We start from the raw sequence: 24,096 nt of genomic DNA on the forward strand, positions 1-24,096 counted from the left end.
GGGAAAACCGCCTGCAGGTTATTTCAGGGAAGAGAGGGGGAGGGCATATTCGTCAAAGCAGCCAGACAAAAGGGGAAATAATAGGAAAACCATTTGTTAGGGAACCTAGTTCTATCCAAGCCCGCTCTGGGAAAATGCAGAATGTAAGATCATAAGTACCCTGCCAGATATTAGAATTCAGCCAGATATAGACCCTGCCATGATACGGTATAATGGTACTTATAAGATCATAAGTACCCTGCCAGATATTAGAATTCAGCCAGATATAGACCCTGCCATGATATGGTATAATGGTACTTATAAGATCATAAGTACCCTGCCAGATATTAGAATTCAGCCAGATATAGACCCTGTCATGATATGGTATAATGATACTTATAAGATCATAAGTACCCGGCCAGATATTAGAATTCAGCCAGATATAGGCCCTGCCATGATATGGTATAATGGTACTTATAAGATCATATGTACCCTGCCAGATATAGAATCATTCAGCCACATTAATCACAAGAAGGACACCAAACATTAAGAACACATCAGTAGTTGGGTTAAGAGGGTTTAATTGTATGGCGATATATATGAATTGATCCAGAGGTTAGTATATGCCTTATCCTAGAAAAATATGCAATGAGGTTTTGGGGAATAGCTTAGAAAGTCAAAAAAGCAAAAGCAAACTTTCGCATGCAAACCGATTAGGGTTCGCGTAGCGCAGGTGCCGATCTCCTGATTCTCTGCCCTCGGCCGGGGTGCAATGCGTGGTTGGGGGCAAGCCATCCGACGCTTTCCCGTGCTTTTCCCTAGATTTCTCTAGGTACCCATTTGAAGCTGGGTGGACTTTTGGCTTGTCTTACGGGGAAACGCCACTAACCCTCGTCCTAAACCAAACGGTCGGCACCACCGAGATTCGAACCTCCCCATAAATAAATTAAATAGATATGCTCAGACAAGACAACTACTCCAACACCAAACAAGAATGGAGTTAACATATTAGACAAAAAAAAACAACTTAAAAAACGATACTGACCTGGAGCAAGGAAATTATGTTTAAAGTCAGGGGAACTCTGATAATTTTCTGAAAAATATCAATCCAAAATTTTTGGCTGAATCAACAAGCGTCTTCAAGTTTAACTTGGCCACCTTTTAAGATGGCCAAGTTAAAAGTAGCCACCTTTAACAAGGGTGGCTACTTCGAGAGCTTCTGCATAACAGGGAAGCAGCTAAATCTGTAACAAGAGTAGCGCAAAGAGAAATCAATGAAAATCTTTTAACTCACTCCAAGCTGTGATTTAGGATAATATTGAACAAGTTCAACTTTATGTCGAGACTGCCTATTCCTGTTCATAAAAATATTTCCGACTTCCGGTTCTAGATCAATTTTTTATTTATCCTACATCTATGTAAACATGCTTCAATCTATTTCCTTTGTTTCTTCAGTTATGATAGGAACAAAGCTCAAGAGTTTATTTCTATTCTAAGCCACAGGCCTAACCAGGAGTGAGAATACACAATGAGAATGTAGGAGAAAAATAAGCATGGCCACAATCACTAAAAAAGAGATTCCTCTATCATTTGGGTATGAGTCCAGTGGCTTATCTTAATCTTTTATAAAATTCGAACAAGAATCAACGAATGAAATATGCAACGAAAGATGAAACAGATTCCATCTAAAATTTTATCTGTAAAATATTGAGCCTTTATGCAACAGCGGAGGTAAACATTAAACACTTTATAAATGGAATTATCTATAAAATAGAAACTTAGCATAAACTTGAGGCTAAAATAAATTAGTAAAAAAAGAGAGTTTGATCATTTACGTTTTAAGTATTTACTTGTTTCAGCGCACTTCTTCAGGTGTCTGAAAACAGATGAGGTAGTGATCTCTGACCCATTCATACAATTCCATCTCACATGCAAAAATTCAAAAGACAATATGAAGCTAAGTTCATTTCCGAGAAAAAATAATGCCATCTCTGGCCTTTTCTAAAATTCCAATTTCCAAAAATTTCTGTAGGCTAAGCGAGAAGAGAAGAAATAAGATGTGGAAAAAACCTAAATTATATTTAAAACCAAATAATATGTGCAAATACACCAATCGGTCGAGAGCGTATAATTTAAAAGGGTCCATTATATAATTTAAGATTATTCTTTACGATTATATAATTTAAGAGCATTCGATTATTTCGAGTATTTTTTGCCAGAAGGCAGATCACGGATGCGTGCTTATTTTTTTTTTTTTCCCAGGGGTGATCGTATCGACCCAGTGATCATAGAATGTCGCAAGAGGGCTCATTCGAACGGAAATGGAAAGTTACAGTGCCCTTTTCAAGTGACGAAAAAATTGGAGGGCACCTAAGTTCCAACGCTAATTATTTTCCCAATCACCGGATCAAAATTCTGAGATAGCCATTTTATTCAGCAAAGTCAAAAAACCTTATAACTGTCTTTGGGGACGACTTACTCCCCCACAGTCCCCGTGGGAGGGGCTGCAAGTTACAAAGTTTGACCAGTCCTTACATATAGTAATGGTTATTAGGAAGTGTACAGACGTTTTCAGGGGGATTTTTTGGTTGGTGGGGGGAGGGGCTTAGAGGAGGGGGATATGTTGGGCAAATTTCCTCGGATTAATTTGTCATGGAGGAAGAAAATTTCCATGAACGGAGCGCAGGATTTTCTAGCATGATAAAAAAAAAAGAAAAATAAATATGAAAAAAGTTTTTTCAACTGAAAGTAAGGAGCAGCGTTAAAACTTAAAACGAACAGAAATTATTAAGCATATGAGGGGTTTACCTCCTCCTAATACCTCGCTCTTTACGCTAAAGTATTTTAAGTAATTTCAAGTATTTATTCCAAGGCCTTTGTGATTCAGGGGTCATTCATAAGGAATTGGGACAAAACAAGTTTTTTAACTGAAAGTAAGGAGCGACTTTAAAACTTAAAACGAACAGAAATTAGTTCGTATATTTAAGGGGCTGCTCCCTCCTCAACGCCCCGCTCTTTACGCTAAAGTTTTTTACTGTTTTAAAAAGTAGAGTTGAGAGAAAGAGTCAAACTTTAGCGTAAAGAGCGGGGCGTTGAAGAGGGAGCAGCCCCTTTCATGTACGAAGTAATTTCTGTTCGTTTTAAGTTTTAAAGTCGCTACTTACTTTCAGTTAAAAAAAAACTTGTTTTTTTAAATTTAATACACAAAAAAGCGTCTTTCGAATTATCGCATACAATCTTTAATTAGTTCATCGATCGGATTTTTAAACCCCCGTTCTCACGAGCTTTCAGCTAAGTATCTCGACTTTCGATCAATCAAATCTTATCCTTTTGTGAGCAATGATAAAGAATGGAGCACATTGAGTATTTGTGACAGATATTATTAATTGATTTTCGTTACACTTGCCTTTTTTGCCAATCCAGGCCACATAACCATATGTCCCACTTTGTCATTAGTATACTTCTTTATAGTTATTCATAATTAAGCAAAATAACGTTAATTTATTTGTAACCCACTGTACAGTAAAAACTGAATAATAATTTTCTTTTTTTTTAAAAAGGATATGTTTCAATGATCAAGCGCAATTTTGGAACTGTATTTGTAACGAATTGACTAAATGGGTTTATAAATCCAGTAATAAAGAGTCTTAAATGCTTTCGGGTTATCTTTATTATAGAAAACATTAAGCAAAATTTAATTTTAATAGCCTTAAAAATCCCTTAATATAGCTTTATTATCAATTAAAGCAAACAAAGAACTCCGTGTTGAGAATGTCCTTTTTTGGTATGTTTGATCAGTCAGTTTTTAAAACCGTACAAAAAATTTCTCTTAACAACATGCATTTTGAATGTTTGCCAGAGATAAAAAAAAACGAAAGTTGTCCGAGCTCAGGAGTAGGAAATTCATCTGGTTGAAAGATAATCTTGGGCATAAGGATTGATCAAAAGCAACCCTGAAAGCTGGATTAGGAGGAGGAGTATATATAGGTATTGAGTTTATCCAATATCTAGTTTTCTTAGAACTGGAACATCCTGTAAGCTTCTGATATAGTGAAGTCCTTACTCTGGTCAATCACCACCTACGAAAGATTTTCAACTCATCAGGAGGTGATGAAGTTACCACAATCTGGAAGTAATGACAACCCCTCGCACTGGAAGCTGTTCTACGGAATCAAATGGGGGAGGAAAAACACTCCTGGACTTAGACTGTGCTGATGATTGAAGCATATTAGATGAAAGTGTGAGCAAAATGAATGGAATTTTAGAGGTTTTGCGAGTTCAGGGTGCTAGAATAGGCTTGAAAATTAGTGTTAAGAAGACTAAGTCACTAAGGCTAGGAATAAGTGAAGATGAACAGGTGACATTAGGTAACGAAAAGATTGATCAGGTTGGGAGTTTCACTTACCTTGGTAGTATTATTAGTTAAGACGGTGGGAGCAGTGAAGATGTTAACAGTAGAATAGCTAAGGCTCAGGGTGTTTTTTCACAGTTAAAAAAAGTTTGGAAGAATAGAAAGACAAGTCTGCAAGGCAAGATTAGAATATTGGAAGCTACAGTGATGACAGTGGTCAAATATGACTCTGAAGCATGGGCGCTCCGAATAGCAGATGAAAATTTACTAGATGTTTTCCAGAGAAATTGCCTACGGATTGTTCTGGATACCCGGCTGACTGACCGTACTTCAAACAGTAGGCTGTACAAAAATGTGGTTCAATCCCGCTTTCTAGGGCTATAATGAAAGAAAGGTTGAGATGGCTAGGCCATGTTCTGCGGACGAAGGATGACAGATTGCCAAAGATTGTCCTTTTTGGCCAACCGTCTGGGGCTACACGGAAAGCAGGTCGTCCTCGTCTGGGAGGATGTCATAAATAAAGATTTAAAGGAAATGGGAACTTCATGGGAGGGTGTAAAGAGGGAGGCCTTGAATAGATTAGGTCAGAGGAGAAGCGTGCGTAGCTGTGTTGGCCTCAGACGGCTTGGTGCTGCAGTGAGTCATTAGTAGTAGTAATATACTACATACGAAAGGTTTTCAACTCACCAGGAAATAATAAGCTTTAGAAAATTTGGGAGGAAGACCGACCCACCTCCCCAACCCTGGAAGCTCTTCCAAGCTGTTTTCCTGGAAATAGCTGATGAATTAGACAAATAAAATCTGTCAAAAAGCAAACAATTTAGAAAACAGAAAAAAAGGCAAACATTAAAAGAAACATGGGGAAATCTGAAACACCATCACATTTTTTAAGGGAGATCAGTGGACCCATGAGTCTCCACGTGTACAAGATGATTCTTTCCGAAAACAGAAAGCCAATTTTAAACAATTTAACTCCTCAACCCCCTTGCTCCTTAGAACCACCTAAGGCACCGAAAATAAATCATTCCGAATACCCCAAATGTTTTCAAACAGACTTTGACTTTTTTAGTAAAATTCATGAAATATAACTACTATATATATATATACACCAGAAGCTTCGCTTGGTGAAGCGAATTTTAGACATAGAAGCGGTGTCCGGCGTAGCCCCCGAGGAGAACTCCCAATTACTAGCGGAAATAAGAACCCCCATACCCTGATTCACAAAAGGGAATGCCTTTTTGGTAATTTTTCTTGATTTAGTTTTTTTGGACAATTTTACAAGGGGGAAGGTATTTTCGGTAACATTCACTTACTCTCTTCTTTGCCTGGTTTGTCAACAACAAAAAAAGATTGAGTTAATAATCGTTAATCAGGCACCCTTTTAAGCTTCAGTCATTATAGGACTGTATTTCTGCCCGTCTTAAGTTTTACTACCAGGAGACCAAGCTTGTCTCGGCGAAGCAAATTTTAGAAAAAAAAGGCACGTTTCTCTTACCTTTAAATCCCCCCTCTCCATATTTTCAGGCCAGAAAATAAAATTTACTAAAATTTACTTGGTGAGGAATAGTCTTCCGCAGTTCATATTTAGGCATTAGCTTTTTTACAAGAAGAAACTAAGAAAAATACATAGCTTGATCAAGGGCTACCCAGGGCTAATCAAGGGTAAAGCTTAATGTTACGAAAAAAAAAATATTCACTGAGAAATAGTTTTGTGGGGTAAGATTTTGTATGACTAAGGTATTGTGATGCAAATATATGCAGTGAGTAGACAACTTTATACAAAAAATAGCTTAAAAATGACAGGTGCTTGGCTAGAAGCGAAAATTTATAAACAAGGGTTGGATGTGTCACATCCGCCTCGTCACTCTTGGGAAGGAACCCATAGATAATAAATATTACCCTGCATACATTACTAAAATATGTATTGGCATATTCTCGATAAATTTGAATTTTACCTTGCTGGAGGGGTACCGACAAATTAATCTAGCAGGGCTGACGTATTACATGACTTGAAATTCCCCATCTCTTGTCAAAACAGCCCTTCGCATTTGTGCCATCTCTTTTCAACACAACCTCTTCCAAGAATAATCCTGAAATAGCTCAAAAAATAGAAGAGAGCAACGGCCCTTACATCAATCAAATGTCTTCCTTGCCTTGAACCATCTATCAAACATTTTATTAGAATCGTGGATGTGCAAACTGCAGACGACGCAGGGGAGGATAAGAAGATTTTCACAAAGGGTGAGGGGGAGTAGTGAAATCCAGAAAAAGGTGATTCCTGTTCTCAAATAGTCCAAATTTGGGGAAAGTCAGGCTTAAGTGGACCCTTAAGCCCAAGGGCTTTGGTCACCCAAGTGCAAAAGCAGTGAAGTACGGACCTCCCAGGAAAGGTTCTGGACCTCTGTACCCTACTAAATTGTATTTTTAGACTTAAATATACAAAACTTTCCCTATGTAGAGGATTTTTAACACAGAATTTACAGGGTTACCCCGATTACCAACCCCCTAGTACACAGGTAATATCAAATCCTAAAAAATTCTTTTAGTTGAACTTGTAAAAAAAAGTATATTTAAATCCACACAGCTTAAACTAGAGGAATTTCTTTAATTTTGGGAGGCAGAGGCTTCGGTAATGTGTCAAGAATTTCTTTATCTTCCGCAAAAACAGGGTCATTTGCATTCAGATAGAAACCAACTTCGTGTGGTAATCTATCCTTTGCATCAGTTGACCAATGGTGAATCCGACATCGCAACAAAATTTTGTCCGTCTTGTTGAGCTAAAAATGAGTGAGAAAATATACCTTAGAAACTGGGAAAAATAAAATGAAAACAAATGGTAAATAAGAGAAAAAAGAGACATGCTAAACAATACTGTCAAAAAGAATAGAAACGGGTAACGAGATGTACGCGGACTAAACAAGGCGGTCTATAAATGACAACTAAATTTATTATTTTCATAGCAACATGTCTTCTAAAAAAAAACAAATAAATTAGCACCAGAACGCCCTTTTTCTTATTCAGAAACTGAATTAAATATTTAAAGAGAAGACATGTATGTGTAATGTCGTTTTAAAGACACAATTTCGAAAAAGTGTCAAAAATAATGGAAACGCTGTAAATATAAAATGTAGAAGATTATAAGAAAAACCATAAAAACCTTTAGATTAGACGGGAATGGCAGAGACTCCACAATACATACGTGAAAGTAAACACTTTTAGTGAAGAAAAAACGAGGATAATATCGAAAAAAAGAAACTAGTATGCAAATATTTTGGTCAAGATCTCCGCTCAACCGTCAGTGCCAAGACCTCAGTGCAAAAAAGAAAATAATGAGAGAAAAGTAAAGATAAAAGTCCACAGATCCACAGAATAAAACAAAACAAGGCAAACCTTAAGCCCAAGGGTAAAATAAGAGATCATTTCCAAGTAATGGCAAAGCAACAACTGAATTAAAAAATCAGACAATCAACTAGCTACTCATACATGTGAAATCCTGTCACAGAGGCAGGGAAATCGATTCACAGAGAAAGCTAGCATGAAAAAGTGGGTATTGGCCGTGTATGTGCATTTAATACCTCAATGGCTGAATCTGATTTAAAGTCTGATTTAAACACTGAAAATTGTAAGAAAATTTCAGGTTCCCAAGGATAAACTAAAATTAATTTCCTGCGTGTTTATCCGCCCAATTTTAGAATATGCATGTCCTGTTTGGCATTTCACTCTGAAAAAAGAAGAAAGTGATGAAATTGAACCGGTTCAGAAGAGATTACTGCAAATCATCGACTGAAGTTCACCGCTGCCTTACTCTTTATATCTAAAAGCATTTGAACTCAACCCCTTTTTGTCCGTCGTGTGCCTGAAATTCAGCTCCACCCACCTCATCCATCCCATCTAAAAGAAATTTCTTCCGCTCCCCATTGTCCCTATTAGATTCCAACTTCTCAGAGAAGTGGCTGTGAAAGATCCAAAACTGGTTTCAGTTTACTCCAGGTTACAGCGTTATTCACGAAGCTTTGTTCCGAGTTTTGTTTGTGCTTTTTATAATTTGTAGCTTGTGCGTTTTGATAACTGTTGTGTTTGTAGACAATTTTTTTTTTGCACTGACCACATCTTATTTATCATAGTATTTTTTATTTATTTTTGACAAAGTGATACTATCTTTGAGCCACTGTTCGTGCTTTTAATCATTCGTTGCTTGTGCGTTTCGATAACTGCTCGCTGAGATTTTTTTTTTTTTTTTTTGTTAACCATATTTTAATTATTACAGTGTTTTATTTTTGACTAAAAGATACCATGTTTGGTTATGCCCATGAAAGTGTACCTTTTTTATAACAAATAATTTGATTTGATCTATGACTATTAGATACACGAAGATTTTTTCCCTTTTTTCACTAGCGACCGGGAAAAATTGGCCTTTAATCTGAGTCCTACATAAAAAAATTACGCCCATTACCATTAATATCTGTACGCTACCTTATTTACCTCCTTAAACACTATTTAAATCAGTTATAGCACCACAAGCCCACCACTAGCCACTCACATCAGCAATGTCCATTTCAAACTCATCAATGATACAGCTTTTCAATTTATTTTGACCCAATACTTTCCCTATACCTTGGGTTGCCTTTTGGTCCGTCAATTAATGCTACGCGGGAGTTGGTGTTATTGCCTGTATCGGGAAAACTTATGGTCTACAAGTCAGGGTGAAAGGTCGTTTTGATAAACAAACACTTGCTATAATTTATAATTCAATATTTGCACGTCGTATATTTTTCATTGTTCCAATTTCCAAGTTTTTAAGTAAAAGTGATAATTAGCGTATCCGCGTAAACTTTTTCCAGTTTGTGTAAATATTTTCTTGGAATTCCACTATAGTTGAAAAATAGGTACATTATACGAAAATTCGGAATATTTGATATTACTGTTAAAATGGATCAGGAATACGATCGATTTCTTAGACGATCTACAGAAAATAGAATAAATTTCCCACTTAACTCTCTTGTTTAATGAAAAATAGTTTTGTCGCCATCGCTTTAACAAAACAGCTATTTAAGCGTTATGTATTATGAGTGTTTATGCGTTATGTTTTATGAGTGTTTTTAGTGATATGCACTAATGAGCTATCATTATATATTTAAGCTATTTATTATATATTTATGAGTTATTATGAGGATTATGAGCTACTTATTGTCGTCCTTTTCTTTAGAAGTGTAATTTTATATTTTTTAGTTTTCTTTTCATTTATTTCCTATTATCCCCTTGTATCCCTAGCCATGGAGCCTTTCGAGGCGGATTAAGTGCATTGTAATTCCATTTTGAATTGTATTTTATATTGTATATTGAATAATAGCCTTCTAAACTTCTAACTCCTCTGTGTACACTGTGTACTCTGTGTACCTATAGAGGGCATAAATAAATAACTTAACAGCCTACAAAAGTTATGATTCTTCAAACTTACAAAAGAAAGAGCATAAACGGCTTGACTATTTTCCTCTTTTTGAGTTTACTTCTAACTCAATTTTGAGTTTTACTTTGTGAGTTTACTTCTAACTTTAAGTTTATTTATGGCAGCATTATCCTGTTTGTTTTACATGATGTGAAACCCCAGATCGAATTTATGTGTAAAACTTTTTAAAATCTGCATAAAATAGGGCGACAAGGCTTCTGCACTGTGGTGCAGATGAACCGTCTGCACCAAGGTTAATTCAACTTTAGATTATTAATTTCTCTCCTATCTGTTTTCAGCAAAATTTTTGAGAAGGCTATGCTATCCAGGCTTCTTAGTTTTCTGGATGCAAAGGATTTTTTGCATGATTTCCAGTTTGGATTCCGAGCGAGTCACTCTACGGAGCATGCTTGCGCAGCTTTAATGAATTTCATTCATTTGGCAATAGATTCTGGTCGTATCCCGGCAGCTTTATTTTTGGATGTTCGTAAAGCTTTTGATTCCTTGACTCATCGGATTCTTCTTTGGAAACTATCACATATTGGTATAAAATCTAACGCTTATTCTTGGTTTTATTCATACCTTTCTGGTAGGCTTATTTCAACTGATCCGCTTTTCCGGAGCCCTTCTGAAGTATATTATGGCGTCCCGCAGGGATCTGTTCTTGGTCCCATTTTATTTTCGATTTATGTTAATGATCTGATTTCAGCTGTAAAAAACACCCGGCCTCTGGCATGTTGCAAGCTGTGTCAGCCTAATGCTCAGTCGTGTTCCAATACTTCTTCTAATGAAGATTTTCTTGTTGCTTTTGCTGATGATACCACTCTTGGGACCCTTGGGAAGACGGAATGTGATATCAAGTCTAACCTTGTGGCATTATTTGAGAGAGTTATGTCATGGTTTAATGCCAATTACTTGGTCTTGAATGTTGGTAAATCACATTTTCTTATTTTTCTCGAATTGGTGTAGCTTTCCCTCAGCTTACACACCTTCAGGTGTCACAAGGCTCCTTGTGTAGACCAGAGAATCGGGTGGTCCGGTTTCTTGGTATCCTGCTTGATGAGAACCTTTCATTCAGAAACCATGTAGCCATGATTAGGGTTAAGGTCTCACGGAGTTTGGGTATCATTCGAAAACTTAGATATACATTTCCTGGATCTATTCTGAAACTTCTTTTTTTTTGTCTTGTCCAGTCATATGTTCCTTATTGCCCCATTGTATGGATGTCTACTTTTCCGTCTACGCTGCGGTCACTTTCCGTCATGTATAATAAAGCACGGCGTCTGGTTATGGACACCAACCGTTCTTCACCAACACAGCTCTTAAGTCTACGGTCTATTTACATTATTTCTTGTGCTTCTTTTGTCTTTGATCAACTTCACGGCAATCTTCCAAAATCTCTTCGGAAAACTCCTATGTTTATTTCTGATTCAGCTCCATATAGCCTTCGTTCTTCAAATAATATCCACATTCCGCCTACCCCTACTGTTCGATCAGATTTCAATCCCCACATTGCTTGTCAACAGGTCTGGAATTCACTACCTTCTTCAGTGCAGAAATGCCACTCGTTTTGGACTTTTAAAAGGATTCTTAAGGATCATTTAATAAAGAATCAAATAGATTATTTTTTTTTCTCTTCTGGCCCCTGTGTTTTGTTAGTGGTGTGTGATATTCCTCTCTGCACTTTGCTCCCAGGCCTCAGGTATGTTCTGTATGTTTTTTGTTTTGTTTTGTTTTTTTTCTTTCTTTTTTTCTCCTTCTAGTTGTTGCTTATATTGTATCCCCCATAAATATGTTGCCTGTAAACTGCTATATGTGATTGCCTATAAACTTACAGTTATAGTTGCAATAAATACTTTCCCCTGCAATTCCATATCAGGTCCAGATATTTCCTTTTCAGGCATTTCTATGCACTCCTCGGGTACCCAAAAGCCAAATTTTCTCAGACAGGCTTTCACATGATATTTCTCTATTGTCCAAGGGTTATCTCTATTCATTGTCAAGGCCAAAATTTCCTGAGATAGTTGTTTCCTTGTCTACAAAGAAGCAAAATAAATTAAAAAAAAAATATCAGTTCCCAAATAATCTAAGGTATAACCAAAAGCAAACTTAAAGTACCAAGGATAGTGAAAATGTAACCGAATTGTTTGAAATGATTAAATGAACTTACGCAAAACTTTATACCTTTAAAAATGAAAAAAAATCGAAAATTCAATTTTAGTGAAAAAGACCTCCATGCGCTGTTTTCCTAGGAGATGGCGCCAAATTAAAAAAAAGAAACGTGGGTGAAAATTCGGCAAAACGACAAGCTAGAAACACTTGGTAACCAGCAGTTTAGCAGTTATTATTACAAAATAACAATAATTATTTTGCTCTGATTTTAACGGATGGCAGATAATTAATTAAAACATTTTTTAACGGTATTTTGAATTGTTTCCACTATGGTCCTTTAATTTACAAGAGGAGTAGAAGAAAAGAACCAATTTGGGGGTCGAATAACAACTGTCGTCTGAACATTTTCGTAGTGTTTTCGTAGAAGATGGCGCCATTTTAAAAAAAAGAAACATGGGTGAAAATTTGGCAAAACGGCAAGCTAGTTTAGTTTAGTAAAGTGTAACTTTCCTTTAAAGGTGTACTTACTCTTGGGAATTAGCTGACAATTAATTTTTGGATATTAGTCATGTTTAACTAATTATTTTTGCTTATTTTTATGGCTTAACATGGCGGTACTGAAGAAACTATAGCACTGTCCTATAACTCCATAATTTTGAAATAAACAAAAGAACGATCTTAGTTTTCAGGTATGTACTGGGGAAAATGTGTCCATTCTTGGCAAAACAGTCAAATAGTCATAATAGCAGATTAAGTGAGCTAATTGAGTTAGCAAGCTATGTTCAGTGAGCTAATTCCTCACAAGAATATTGAAGTTATCCAGCATACGGAGAAAATTTCTCAAACTTAAAAGTCAGCCCAAAAATGTTCAAAATGAGCGTTAATTTAGAAAGAATTCCTAGTTCGAAAGCTGGCATAAAATATGCCTAAATTGAGCAAATACGATCGTTTTTGACTTGAAAAATGTTACGCCTGTTCTGCTTTTTTAGTGAAAAACTGGTCATAGTCCTAGCAGGCAAAATTCAGTTTAGGGGTTATTGAAACTCAATTTTTAAACACTGATCAAAATGGCACAAACTCAGCAACTCTTCAAAACTTCATTAAGAAGAGATGGCAATGAGGAATATGAAAGAAACCCTTCAAAACTTCATTAAGAACAGATGGCAATGAGGAATACGAAAGAAACTCTTCAAAACTTCATTAAGAAGAGATGGTTATGAGGAATATGAAAGAAACTCTTCAAAACTTCATTAAGAAGAGATGGCAATGAGGAATATGAAAGAAACTCTTCAAAACTTCATTAAGAAGAGATGACAATGAGGAATATGAAAGGAACTCTTCAAAACTTCATTAAGAACAGATGGCAATGAGGGATATGACAGAAACTCTTCAAAACTTCATTAAGAACAGATGGCAATGAGGAATATGGAAGAAACTCTTCAAAACTTCATTAAGAACAGATGGCTATGAGGAATATCCTGTATTTGTAATTGAATCTAAGAAGTGCTTGAGCTTATGTGTGATTATAAACCATGTATTTTTTCCGTTACCCTATACAAAAGAGTATCCATGATAAAGTTCACAACTTAGCTATACACTGTTTACATTTACAACCAATAAAATATTCCTGAAGTTAGTTTCTTTTCTCAAAAATTTATTTTTCCTTGTATAAGAGGTGAGCACTCAACAGCCATGTTATACTGGTGCATAATGGGCTAAAAGACAATACAAAATTACAAGAACCACGTTATTAGGCCCATTTTTTGGATAATTAATCTGTTAAAATCATACATCTTATGCGAAAAAAAACAAACAATTTTATGATAACTTGAAGGTTCCAATCTTACAGGAGTAGTCAATTTATGAAAACATAGGAGGGGGGGGGGGGGGGAGGAATTTTTCGTTTTAAAATAATGAAAAAAAAAGTTCTGAAACATGGGAGGGGTCAATGAAAATACCAGAAAAATATTTTTCAAAGTCTAGGGAGGGCAATAAAATCTGATAAGGGGATGTCTCTTCCCACAAATTGGTTCTCCTTCTGCTCATGCCGTTTCCTTCTAAAAAGTCAAGGTTCATTCTGCTCAGATCTTTGATCTAACAGCTTTGATCAGAACGTCACCAATATCCTTTGCTCACGCCCTGTTAGACAGAACTTTTTTTTATTTAAGTAGTTTTGACTGCGAACAGCGAGTTCTAAGATCTTTGCCGTTTTATTAAGCAAAAGACTATACACTGTGCAGAATGATAGAAGGTCAGAGAAGTAAGATCTTGCCGGATTGACTAGTCAAAAAAAGAAAGAAAAAAAAAATAAAAATCTGACGATACCCATAAGCAAACAGACAGCCATGTTTTTGCTTATTTATTTTAGAGGCTAAGCAGCCAGTTGACAGATATTGGCCAAGAACTTAAGGCAAACACAATGTCTGTTTTGTATATACATAATTGAAAACTCGACAACAGCAACTGATAGCAAGTTCTCGGTATAACAACGGCTGTGTTTCAATCTTACAAGGTAGCATTGACTAACTTCCAAGTTACTCTGCCTAACTCTCCAGGAAGTAACCCTTTTATTACACGTTGTCTGTGACGTTCAAGTCCTTATTTTAAAATTATTGGTGTTGGCGTCAGCAAGAATAAATGACAACGTTGAGAATAATGACCAGATTAGGTATAAAATACAATAAACTCGCTATTTGTATGAGTTTTTTTTATACAAAACTTTTCTAAGAATTACATTTCGCAAGTTTTTTTCCTATTGTTTGCCCTTATCACCATCATTAGACATGGCTTTTATTATATTGCTTTATTGGACATGGGGGCTTATTGCAGACGTGGCTTTATACCGACATGGATTTATTTCCTTAAAATGTTCTATGTCAATAAGTCAGTTGTGTCCAAAATAAGGAGAGTTGCTCAAGATTGACCTTGAGCTTTTTTTGAAACAAAATCCTTATTTTTTGACATCGTAATTCCCAAGTTAATTTTAGGCATTAAATGACAAAGAGTTACTCAGAGTAACTCCTTTATTGTTTGCTCCTTTGTTTGTCCATGTCACTATCTTTCACTAGCATGTCACAGACATGCCTTTACAATATTCTATATAAATAAGCTATTTAAGCCTATAAATTATCAAAAAGAGGGTTTCACAGAGCTGACTCGATTCCATAGATTTTATCATTCAATGTTTTTGAACTCACAAGTCACAATCCTAGGCACCGGGAATGATAGAGAGTTAGACAGAGTAATTCGAGGTAAATCATCGAGCACAAACAGCGTTGGGTAGGGAAAAATATTTTTCAGTTGTATCAAATAATTACTTAGACCGCATTTTCTTTCCATTTACAAATGAAACAAGTAAAAATATATAGAAACGGGTATAATATTTCAAATAAGACAGTTGAATTTTTTTTTGTAATAGCAATAAAGGTCCGAACATCTCGACTATTCACAATTGTTTTGTCATACTGAACTTTTAAAAGATGTGACTTTTTTTTTTTGGTTGCGCTTTTTTTTCTTTATATTTTCTGTCCAATTTAGTTTATTTTTCCCGTTGATAAAGGCTTCTGGACGTAGAGCCCAAAATATCTGGAGCTTTATCATAGTACAAAGTCTTTTTTTTATTTTTCCACTATCTTCTTTGAAATATTATACCCGTTTTCCTATATTTTCGATTGTTTTGGTCACGAAAAAAGATATCTTTTGTCACTCCAGGCAAAATGTACATATATGTCTTATAAATATTGTTCTCATGTGTATTTTCCAAAGATGGCCATGATTTCGGGACGGAGGGACAATTAAAGAAAGAAAATGTGACAGTTCTCCCGAAATAAAATAAAAGTGGGTCCATTTTATATATTTTGATCTCACTGGAGGAAACAACCCAAACCAGGAGTTGGGGACACAGATGGCGGGACACATAATGGGATAAGGATGACCGCAATAGCTTATGTTTAGTTGTATGTTCTGTATCTCATTCACAATCACCTTTTTTAATCTGCATCATTGCCTATCTTCCTTGCTTCAACATAAAAGAGTCAGCTTTTTATTGGGTCCTTCAAAGCCAATGCATCACACTAACAAGCTAACCTTTATTTACTTTTTTAAATTAATTTTTTCCGGACAACTATTCAAATTGGCAAAGCACTATCTGTAGGGGAGAACATTTAAGCACCTGTGTTTGTATATAACCTTTCCATTTTTGTTTATCTCTTTTACTGTGTGTTCCTGTCTCCTTTCCGTCCTTATGTGTGGCCATGGAACAAGAACACTAATATAGAATTACAAAGACGACTAAAGCATTTTCTAATAGTTGCCTAAGTCTATCTTGAACACACATTAGACAGAGAGAAAGGGAAACGATGAAATTCACCACATGATAAATCCTAAACCAATTATCGATGACATTAAAAAGCGGCGACAGGTGTATTAGGGCATATGGCACGGATGGGAGATGGAAGGGTACCTCACAAGGCATTTTAATGGATACCCCATGGTCGTTGAAAGTCAGGAAGACCAAAAATAACCCTCAGTAGGCTTCTGGAGAGAGTGGGAGGCAAAGATGGCGAGGACTCCAATAGAGGAGTTCTTATTTAAAGCTCAGGACAGGTCGTTTGGTGAATCATTATTGCTCCCCTATGCGCCTCTGGGCGTAGAAGGAACTAAGTTATAAGAATGAATAAGTCTACGTGTGTCCTGTACTATTGGGAAAATTATAGACTCCCGAGATTATCTTTTGGAAGCTAACCTAAGCAGTTCAGAACAAGTACGAACAATGTTTTATTACAGAACAGTCAGTTCTACTCGGCTAAGTTACAAAATAAATTAAGCCTTATCAAATATTCAGTCATAAAATTACCACTGCTACCTATGACCAGGGTCACAGTCGTAGAAAAATATTATTAGATTTTTATCCAGCTTGGGTACTAGATGGAACTAAATTAACAAAAGAATCTTAGAGATAAATTACAAATATTTTTAAGCGATAATATTAACCAAAATTTCGAAAAAAGAATAAGAAATCTCACTTTGTATGTCATAGAATTGGCAAATTTCAATGGCAGTATCTGAAAATGCACTTATAAGAATGTACATATGTACATGGGTATCCTATTATTAATAAGGATAATGAATCCTTAATTAATCCTATTAATTTGTGGCTATCCTTATTATTTTTTAATTTTGCTCATTATGCTTCATACAGTACTAATAAGCTTTTGTTTCATCCCACATGCGTTCGCATAAACCTGCACACGGGTTTCTAGGCCAACCGGGTGATTCACTGGGAAATTAGAGAAGCATAAAAATTTAACACGGTGAGAACATGGAATTAGACAGCAACTACGGAAACTGATCACAAAAATCGCGTGTCTGTCAATTTTCAGTTTGATGTCTTCTTAAGAACTTAAAAATGTCAATTTTTTTTCAGTCATGTGATTTTCCCTGAATTTATACTCAGGGAATTTATATGTGACCTTCTCTTAGCTAAAACTATGTATTGTCTGAACAAAAGCATTCAAGAAAACAATTAAAAAGTTCAGTAGGAAACTAGCATTTCAACTCTCATGGATAGGCCTATTCTTCCTCTAGTTTCAATTTTACCCTTTAATCTCATTATGACAGGCATCATTTTCCTTTTTAAGTCACATATTTTCATGCTCCTTCTAGGTCAACTACTTGGGCTATGAAATTGAGCACAATGTGTCTATTTTTCTTCCATCTTTTATTTTAGTTGATTAGTATTTTTTATTCCAATCTGCTCACTTATTCTCTTTGTCTAGTCCCTACTCTCTCTACGTATCCGTTGTTGCAATTCCCTATCTCGTCCATTGTCTTTGTCTCTATCCCTACTTTTCTCTACCACTTATCCTTTGAAACCTCATTTTGTTTGTTTATTTCACACAAGCTTAATTCTAGGACAAAATTTACCTTTTGCTGCTTAATTCACTCTTTACACGTTTGGCAAAGTGAAATGATTGATTGATTGACTCACAGAGGCTGAAAGGGAACAGGAAGACAATTACCCCTCACCCCTGAAACAAGAAATGATGTCATTTCCTAAGGAATGTCCTAAGAGGCTATTAAAGGCAAGGTTGTATCCAAAATTTTTGTTCGGGGTGGGGGGAACTTTAAAAAATGCGTTAAGATTTTGTTTGTATGCATTTTGTTAATTTTTTACGAGTCAGGCAATTCTTTTTGGGGGGAGGGGTCAAACCCAGAAACCCCCTCTCCCGATTCAGCCTTGGTTAAGGACATTTCCTTCACTATTGTCAGTTTGGTATATAAGATACCCGTAACACAGCTAATTTTCTGCAGCGTTCTCGGTTCTTTTTTCAGTTTTGTTTTTACCAAAACTACCTTTCGATATTAGTAGTCCATCAAATAAAGTTGTTCCACATCATTTGCAAGACATCGGACACTTTTCCCAAAACAAAATCCAGATCGGGCTGCTCACCTATTTTATCGTTTGATTGTCACACTTAGGGTTCCCAATTGAACTTGTCCATTGAACTTGACGACTGACGAAAATTTCATTTTTAAGTGATTTCACCTCTTTTGGCATGATTTAAAAAAGTTTTGAGGCTTCAGAAGTCAACTTCCATGAATATAATTTGGAAAGAGCAAGAAAAGGTAACTTATTCGAAACAACGAAATGAAATGGACCAGATTTTTTGTATTCCTTAAGCCTAAACTATAATGGGCTAATTTATCTTTCTATACAAGGCTTCATTCTTTTGGATTTTCTAGCCTGGGATGTCCCACGGCGGCGTTCATTAGTCTATCCGTACAGACAAACATGCAATACTTTAATAGAATTTGTTGACTAAATTTGAATATTACTTATGACTATCCTCCCAGGGAGGGTAACTGCTACGAGGAACTTGTTTTTAGTGAGATTTAAACAGGAACGTTCTATAAGGGAAATTTAATCTTGTTTCCGCGGTCAGGGGGCATTGACGTCCAACCCGCTTCCGGTGCATGTGATTCAATCAATCAGTTATTTTATCGTACTAAAGATGTAAAGTGTGTGCCCTCTGTCTATCATGTCTCCCCTTATTGGAGCCTTTAGTGATATTCTTTCAATGACCTTATCTGTGGTTGTCAATGAGACTGTAAACTCTGGGCAAATTCCGAATTTGGAAGCAGGATTTCACAACCACTTTAAAAAGATAAAAAGCCTTATTAGAGCCTTTAGTGATGTTCTTTCAATGACCTTATCTGTGGTTGTCAATGAGATTGTCAATTCTGGGCAAATTCCGAATTTGGAAGCAGGATTTCACAACCACTTTAAAAAGATAAAAAGCCTTATTAGAGCCTTTAGTGATGTTCTTTCAATGACCTTATCTGTGGTTGTCAATGAGATTGTCAACTCTGGGCAAATTCCGAATTTGGAAGCAGGATTTCACAACCACCTTAAAAAGATAAAAAGCCTTATTAGAGCCTTTAGTGATGTTCTTTCAATTACCTTATCTGTGGTTGTCAATGAGATTGTCAACTCTGGGCAAATTCCGAATTTGGAAGCAGGATTTCACAAACACTTTAAAAAGATAAAAAGCCTTATTAGAGCCTTTAGTGATGTTCTTTCAATGACCTTATCTGTGGTTGTCAATGAGATTGTCAACTCTGGGCAAATTCCGAATTTGGAAGCAGGATTTCACAACCACTTTAAAAAGATAAAAAGCCTTATTAGAGCCTTTAGTGATGTTCTTTCAATGACCTTATCTGTGGTTGTCAATGAGATTGTCAACTCTGGGCAAATTCCGAATTTGGAAGCAGGATTTCACAACCACTTTAAAAAGATAAAAAGCCTGGTTTGAAGATGTTCGTCCTATTCATCTCGCTACTATATTCTCGAAACTGCACGAGGGATTTTCTACAGGCTGGGTTAAGGAGCAAATCCAACCTCATGCCGACCCAACACAATTCGGGAGCCTTAAGTCCACTCTCAATACCTTCTCCATCTTGTGAACACTATTAGGAAAACTTTTGAAATCCTAATACTAAATACGCTTCCTAAAAATCCTAAATCCTAATACTTGACTTAACCTAATTTTCATTAATCTCCAAAAAGCATGTGATCTTGTTCGACATTCTAACTTCCTTTAATGCCTTCTATCACTATATTAGTTGAAAAAGTTGTCACTTAATTTAATATTAATTCTTCTCTGGTGAATTTGGTTGTCTCTTTTTTATCAATTAGATCACAAGTAGTTAAATATCTGAATCATTATTCCAATCTCCCTCTTTACAATAGAACACCACAAAGTACAATCCTATGCCACTTCATTTTCTCAATCATAATTAACAGTCTGGCTAACAAATTCCTGATAGATGGAAATTTGTCGATGATATTACGGTCGTTGAAACTTGCTATAAAAATTTAATGAGCAACCCTATGAGCATTCTCAATGATATTGCACAAGATGCCTTGATTTTTGACATGAGAGTAAACCCCTCTTAATCCGTGATCAAGCCACTTTGTTTCCTTAAATCCAAGTCCCCTTACCTTAACCATATCCCTTCTGAAAATTCCATGCCCTCCTTTAAGTTACTTGGCGTCACAATTTCGTCTAATTTAAACTGCTGATCCACTTTAAATATACTATCCATCAAGCTGATGCACCTCCCTTCTTAAGCTTCTAATTAAATTTAGCCCCCCTCCCTATTCTTCAAGGTCTTATACTTCTTTCGTCCGCCCCCCCCCATCTCGAATACGCTCGTCCAGTCTGGGACCCAGGTGTCTCCAAGAAGAATCAGATGAAATTGAATCTATACAAAAAGAGCCCAGTGAATAATTTAAAAAAGGTAAAGGCGCATAATCCCTCCTTCTAAACTTAACTAGGTTAGAAAAGCTTGCGTACACGAGAGGTATGTTGTGACCCCACTTGTGAAAAATTGCTACTGACAGGGTGAATGATGTCAATCAAGACGAGGCTTTACCGGCAAAATGCTATCCATGCAGCGGTATAGCAAAAGTTCGCAAGTGACAAAAAATAAGCAACTGGCAAAACAAGAACCATAAAAAAACACAGGTCATAGATCGGGCGGTGAAGCTGGCAGACAAAAACGAGGCTAATATGTTACACATATCTTTTTCCAAGGTTTACTAACTGGTGATCGATTCAGGTAAGTAGTCTTTCTGGGTTAGGACTGAAACCTTTGTGACTCTGAAATAGGTGGTTAGCGACCTGGTCATTGTACCAAAATCCATATATATATATATATATATATATATATATATATATATATATATATATATATATATATATATATATATATATATATATATATATATATATATATATATATATATATATATATATATATATTCTTATGCACGAAAAAATCTTACCTTTGCAGAGGTTAGCTTTGACTGTTGTTCGTTTAAAGATTCAAGAGCTCTCTCACTAATTCCAAATTTTTTAAGATTTTCCGGAGAAGCATATACGGCACTACCTTGAGGCAAAAGTCTATCCCTTGCTATGTGTGGACGCACCGTAATGAGATCCCCCTTTTTGCCCAAACCTGTAATGAAGACAAGACTTTTTATTATAAGAAATGCAGAAATCACACAGAAAATTCATTATCTGGAGAAACATATACCGTACTACCTTGAAGCAAAAGAATGTCCCTTGGACACCCCATTATGAGAACCCCTTTCTTTGCTTAAACCCGTCATGACATGAAAAGTTTTGTATTTTGACAAGTTCCAAATTAACCCAAAATTGAACTTATACTTAAATGTTGGAGGTAATTCACGTGTCATTGTTAGAAAAGGAACTGCAAATATACTAGGCTACTTAAGGCGCGTACATGATATTGTAAAAACTCGAGTGGTGAAACAAAGGATTTACTTGTAAGCCCTGGGATTCATAAGGAAAAGGCTGCAAAAAAAGTAAGAAATGATTCCACACTGGAATTTATCATATTATATAATTGAATGCTAACAACTACCCACCCATAAATTTAAAAGTCCAAAATGAGCAGCACATTTCTCGGCGGTAAAAGGCCAAGAACGTAAAAAAATAACTCCTTAATCAAATTATTTTGTTACATGCTAACATCCGTCCACACATCATTGCTGTACCAGCTGCAGCCTAGTAAAGAGCGAACCTCAGCCTAAAGTTATCGAAATGCTAAAAACGTGTCTGAACAAACAAACTTTTCAGAGAGAGAAAAAAAATGTCTATCTGGAGAATTTCAAAAAAGAGCCTGAAGCCCCTTGAAAATGGTAGCAAATCGCAAAAAATAAACCATTAGAATCGTAACGACCAAAAACTGTAAACTAGACATTTCACGTTTCCCATCTTGAAAACCCACATTTTTGCAGGGGTGACATATTTCTCTTCTTTCCCCTATCTTCTCAAGGGCCATCATATAGGCTGGACGGTCGCAAAGAAATGATCAAGGATTAGTTTGGAAACCAATCATTCAAACCTACTTGGTAGGTTTGAATAGGTAGGTAGGTAGGTATAATTGGTAGGGATGTCGTCTCCCTGGTAAAATTGGTAAAAGGGCCGCTTTTGAATATTTAATGCGTCAAAACATCAATTTTGGCCCGATAAGAACCAAAATATTGCCAAGTGAAAATTCCGAAAAAGCCAATCAATTGTTGAAAAGCTGTAAATCCGATTTACTGTTTTTGATGATTTTCTACCACGCAATGGTTCTGGTTCAATGCTCCAGCAATCCTGTAAAGATTCCGATCTCTTTTTTGTTTTGTTAGTTTCAGCTTTCTCCGTCCCCTCTCAAATCTTGAATCCGCCACTTGGTCAGTATCGTAAAAACAACATCTAAAGACACAATATTGTCAATGTTGTAACTTAAACACAACAATTCTAACTCTTTGCAACCCAATCGGGTGACGCACTGGCCTACCAATCTTCCAATATTGCGAGAATGCGGCTTCGACACTCACAAGGGTTCCGCTTTTTCTTTTCTGGTCTGCAGTACCAACGTACCAGGGATCGTAAAAATTAAATCTGGTCGTTTGAAAAAGTTAAGAAAAAGTTACACAATTATATATATATCCAACGGCGGATCCGGGAGGGCGCACACCCCCACCCCTGACGTAGTGGTGAATTTGTGGTTGGGACTGCTTGCTCTGGTTTGAGTTGGGACAGAAGTTATTTTTTTGTAATTGGTTTTTAATAGTTGAGTTTTTAATATGTTTTTAATTATTCAGACTGTTTCTTTTTGCAAACAAGTTTGAAACAAGGTTTTAGTCACTTTGTGCGGTCTCTGTTAGATTTTACTAATGATACATACCGCCAAATAGTATTTAATTAAATTTAGGTTTATAAAGGGTATCTGTCCGTATTACCAGAAAAGCCAACTGGGAGGCGAAAATCTTCATTTCGTAATAACAAGGAGGAGAAATTTAAAATCCTAACGTCTTTAGGTTGTCAAAATGATGAGAATTGTGTTGTCAAAACGGGGTTGAAAAGCAAAATATTTACTTCTTTTTACTGTCAAAAATTTGTTTTCGAGTCTTGCTATGGCACTGAGGCGAAGAAATTGATTGTCTGTTTGGGTTTTTTGAGTTTGTTTTTTTTGCGAAGCGGGGTGGTTTTTACAACATTGTTGTTTTTTAGGGGATTTGTTTAATAGAAAGTAAATGTATGAGAAGTGCAAAAATTATTAATTTAAGTTTTGGACTTTAGTGAGTAATTGGTGGCCACTTACTGCCTATTTTCATCTAGTTAAAAGCTCTGCATTATATGACATATCACTTCCTCTTGTTCATCCTAAAAAATTAAAATAAGGATTAAATTCTTTAGAACTTAAATAAGGGTTCGCATAGGTATATACTTAAAACTAAGTATATGAGTCGAAATATTCCTTCTTAATGTCGGAGTAATCATTCAAGAAGAATAGATTTTCAAAAAATTGTTTATAAAAGAAGGCAAATAAGTACGAGTTTATTTTATTTTTTATCTAGCTGGTATAGATGGGTATACCAGCTGGATAATTATATAGATGGTATAGAATTCTCAGTTTGAATCAGTGGAAAGGCATTGTTTTTTTTTCAAACATTTACTAATAAAATGTTGATAAAAAGTGGAAATTCACACAACTTGAGTTAACCACGGAACCGGAATGCAACTACAATATTACCTCAGAATTTCTCACCTTCTCAATACCAAACAGTAAAAAAATATAGTTATGTTTTTGTATAGGGTTTCATATATTTGTCCATAAAATCGTCTAT

General features: G+C 35.9%; 1 protein-coding gene across 2 annotated transcripts in view; it reads right to left on the reverse strand.

Moving 5' to 3' along the window:
• The window catches only part of LOC136030894 (large ribosomal subunit protein bL9m-like), a 67,782-nt gene that overhangs the window by 26,187 nt on the left and 17,499 nt on the right, over positions 1-24,096 (reverse strand). Inside the window, exons 3-5 of one of the 2 annotated variants that reach the window (XM_065709989.1) lie at positions 21,238-21,410; positions 11,612-11,812; positions 6,887-7,107 (exon numbers count right to left, since the gene is read on the reverse strand). In XM_065709989.1, coding sequence (XP_065566061.1) covers positions 6,916-7,107; positions 11,612-11,812; positions 21,238-21,410 — 566 coding nt within the window. In that variant the 3' untranslated portion in view covers positions 6,887-6,915. Of the gene's footprint in view, positions 1-6,886; positions 7,108-11,611; positions 11,813-21,237; positions 21,411-24,096 lie in introns of those variants that run through there. The other variant, XM_065709990.1, reaches the window with a different exon arrangement.

This window comes from Artemia franciscana, chromosome 9 (assembly GCF_032884065.1).
Source record: "Artemia franciscana chromosome 9, ASM3288406v1, whole genome shotgun sequence".
Classification (NCBI taxonomy): Eukaryota; Metazoa; Arthropoda; class Branchiopoda; order Anostraca; family Artemiidae; genus Artemia; species Artemia franciscana.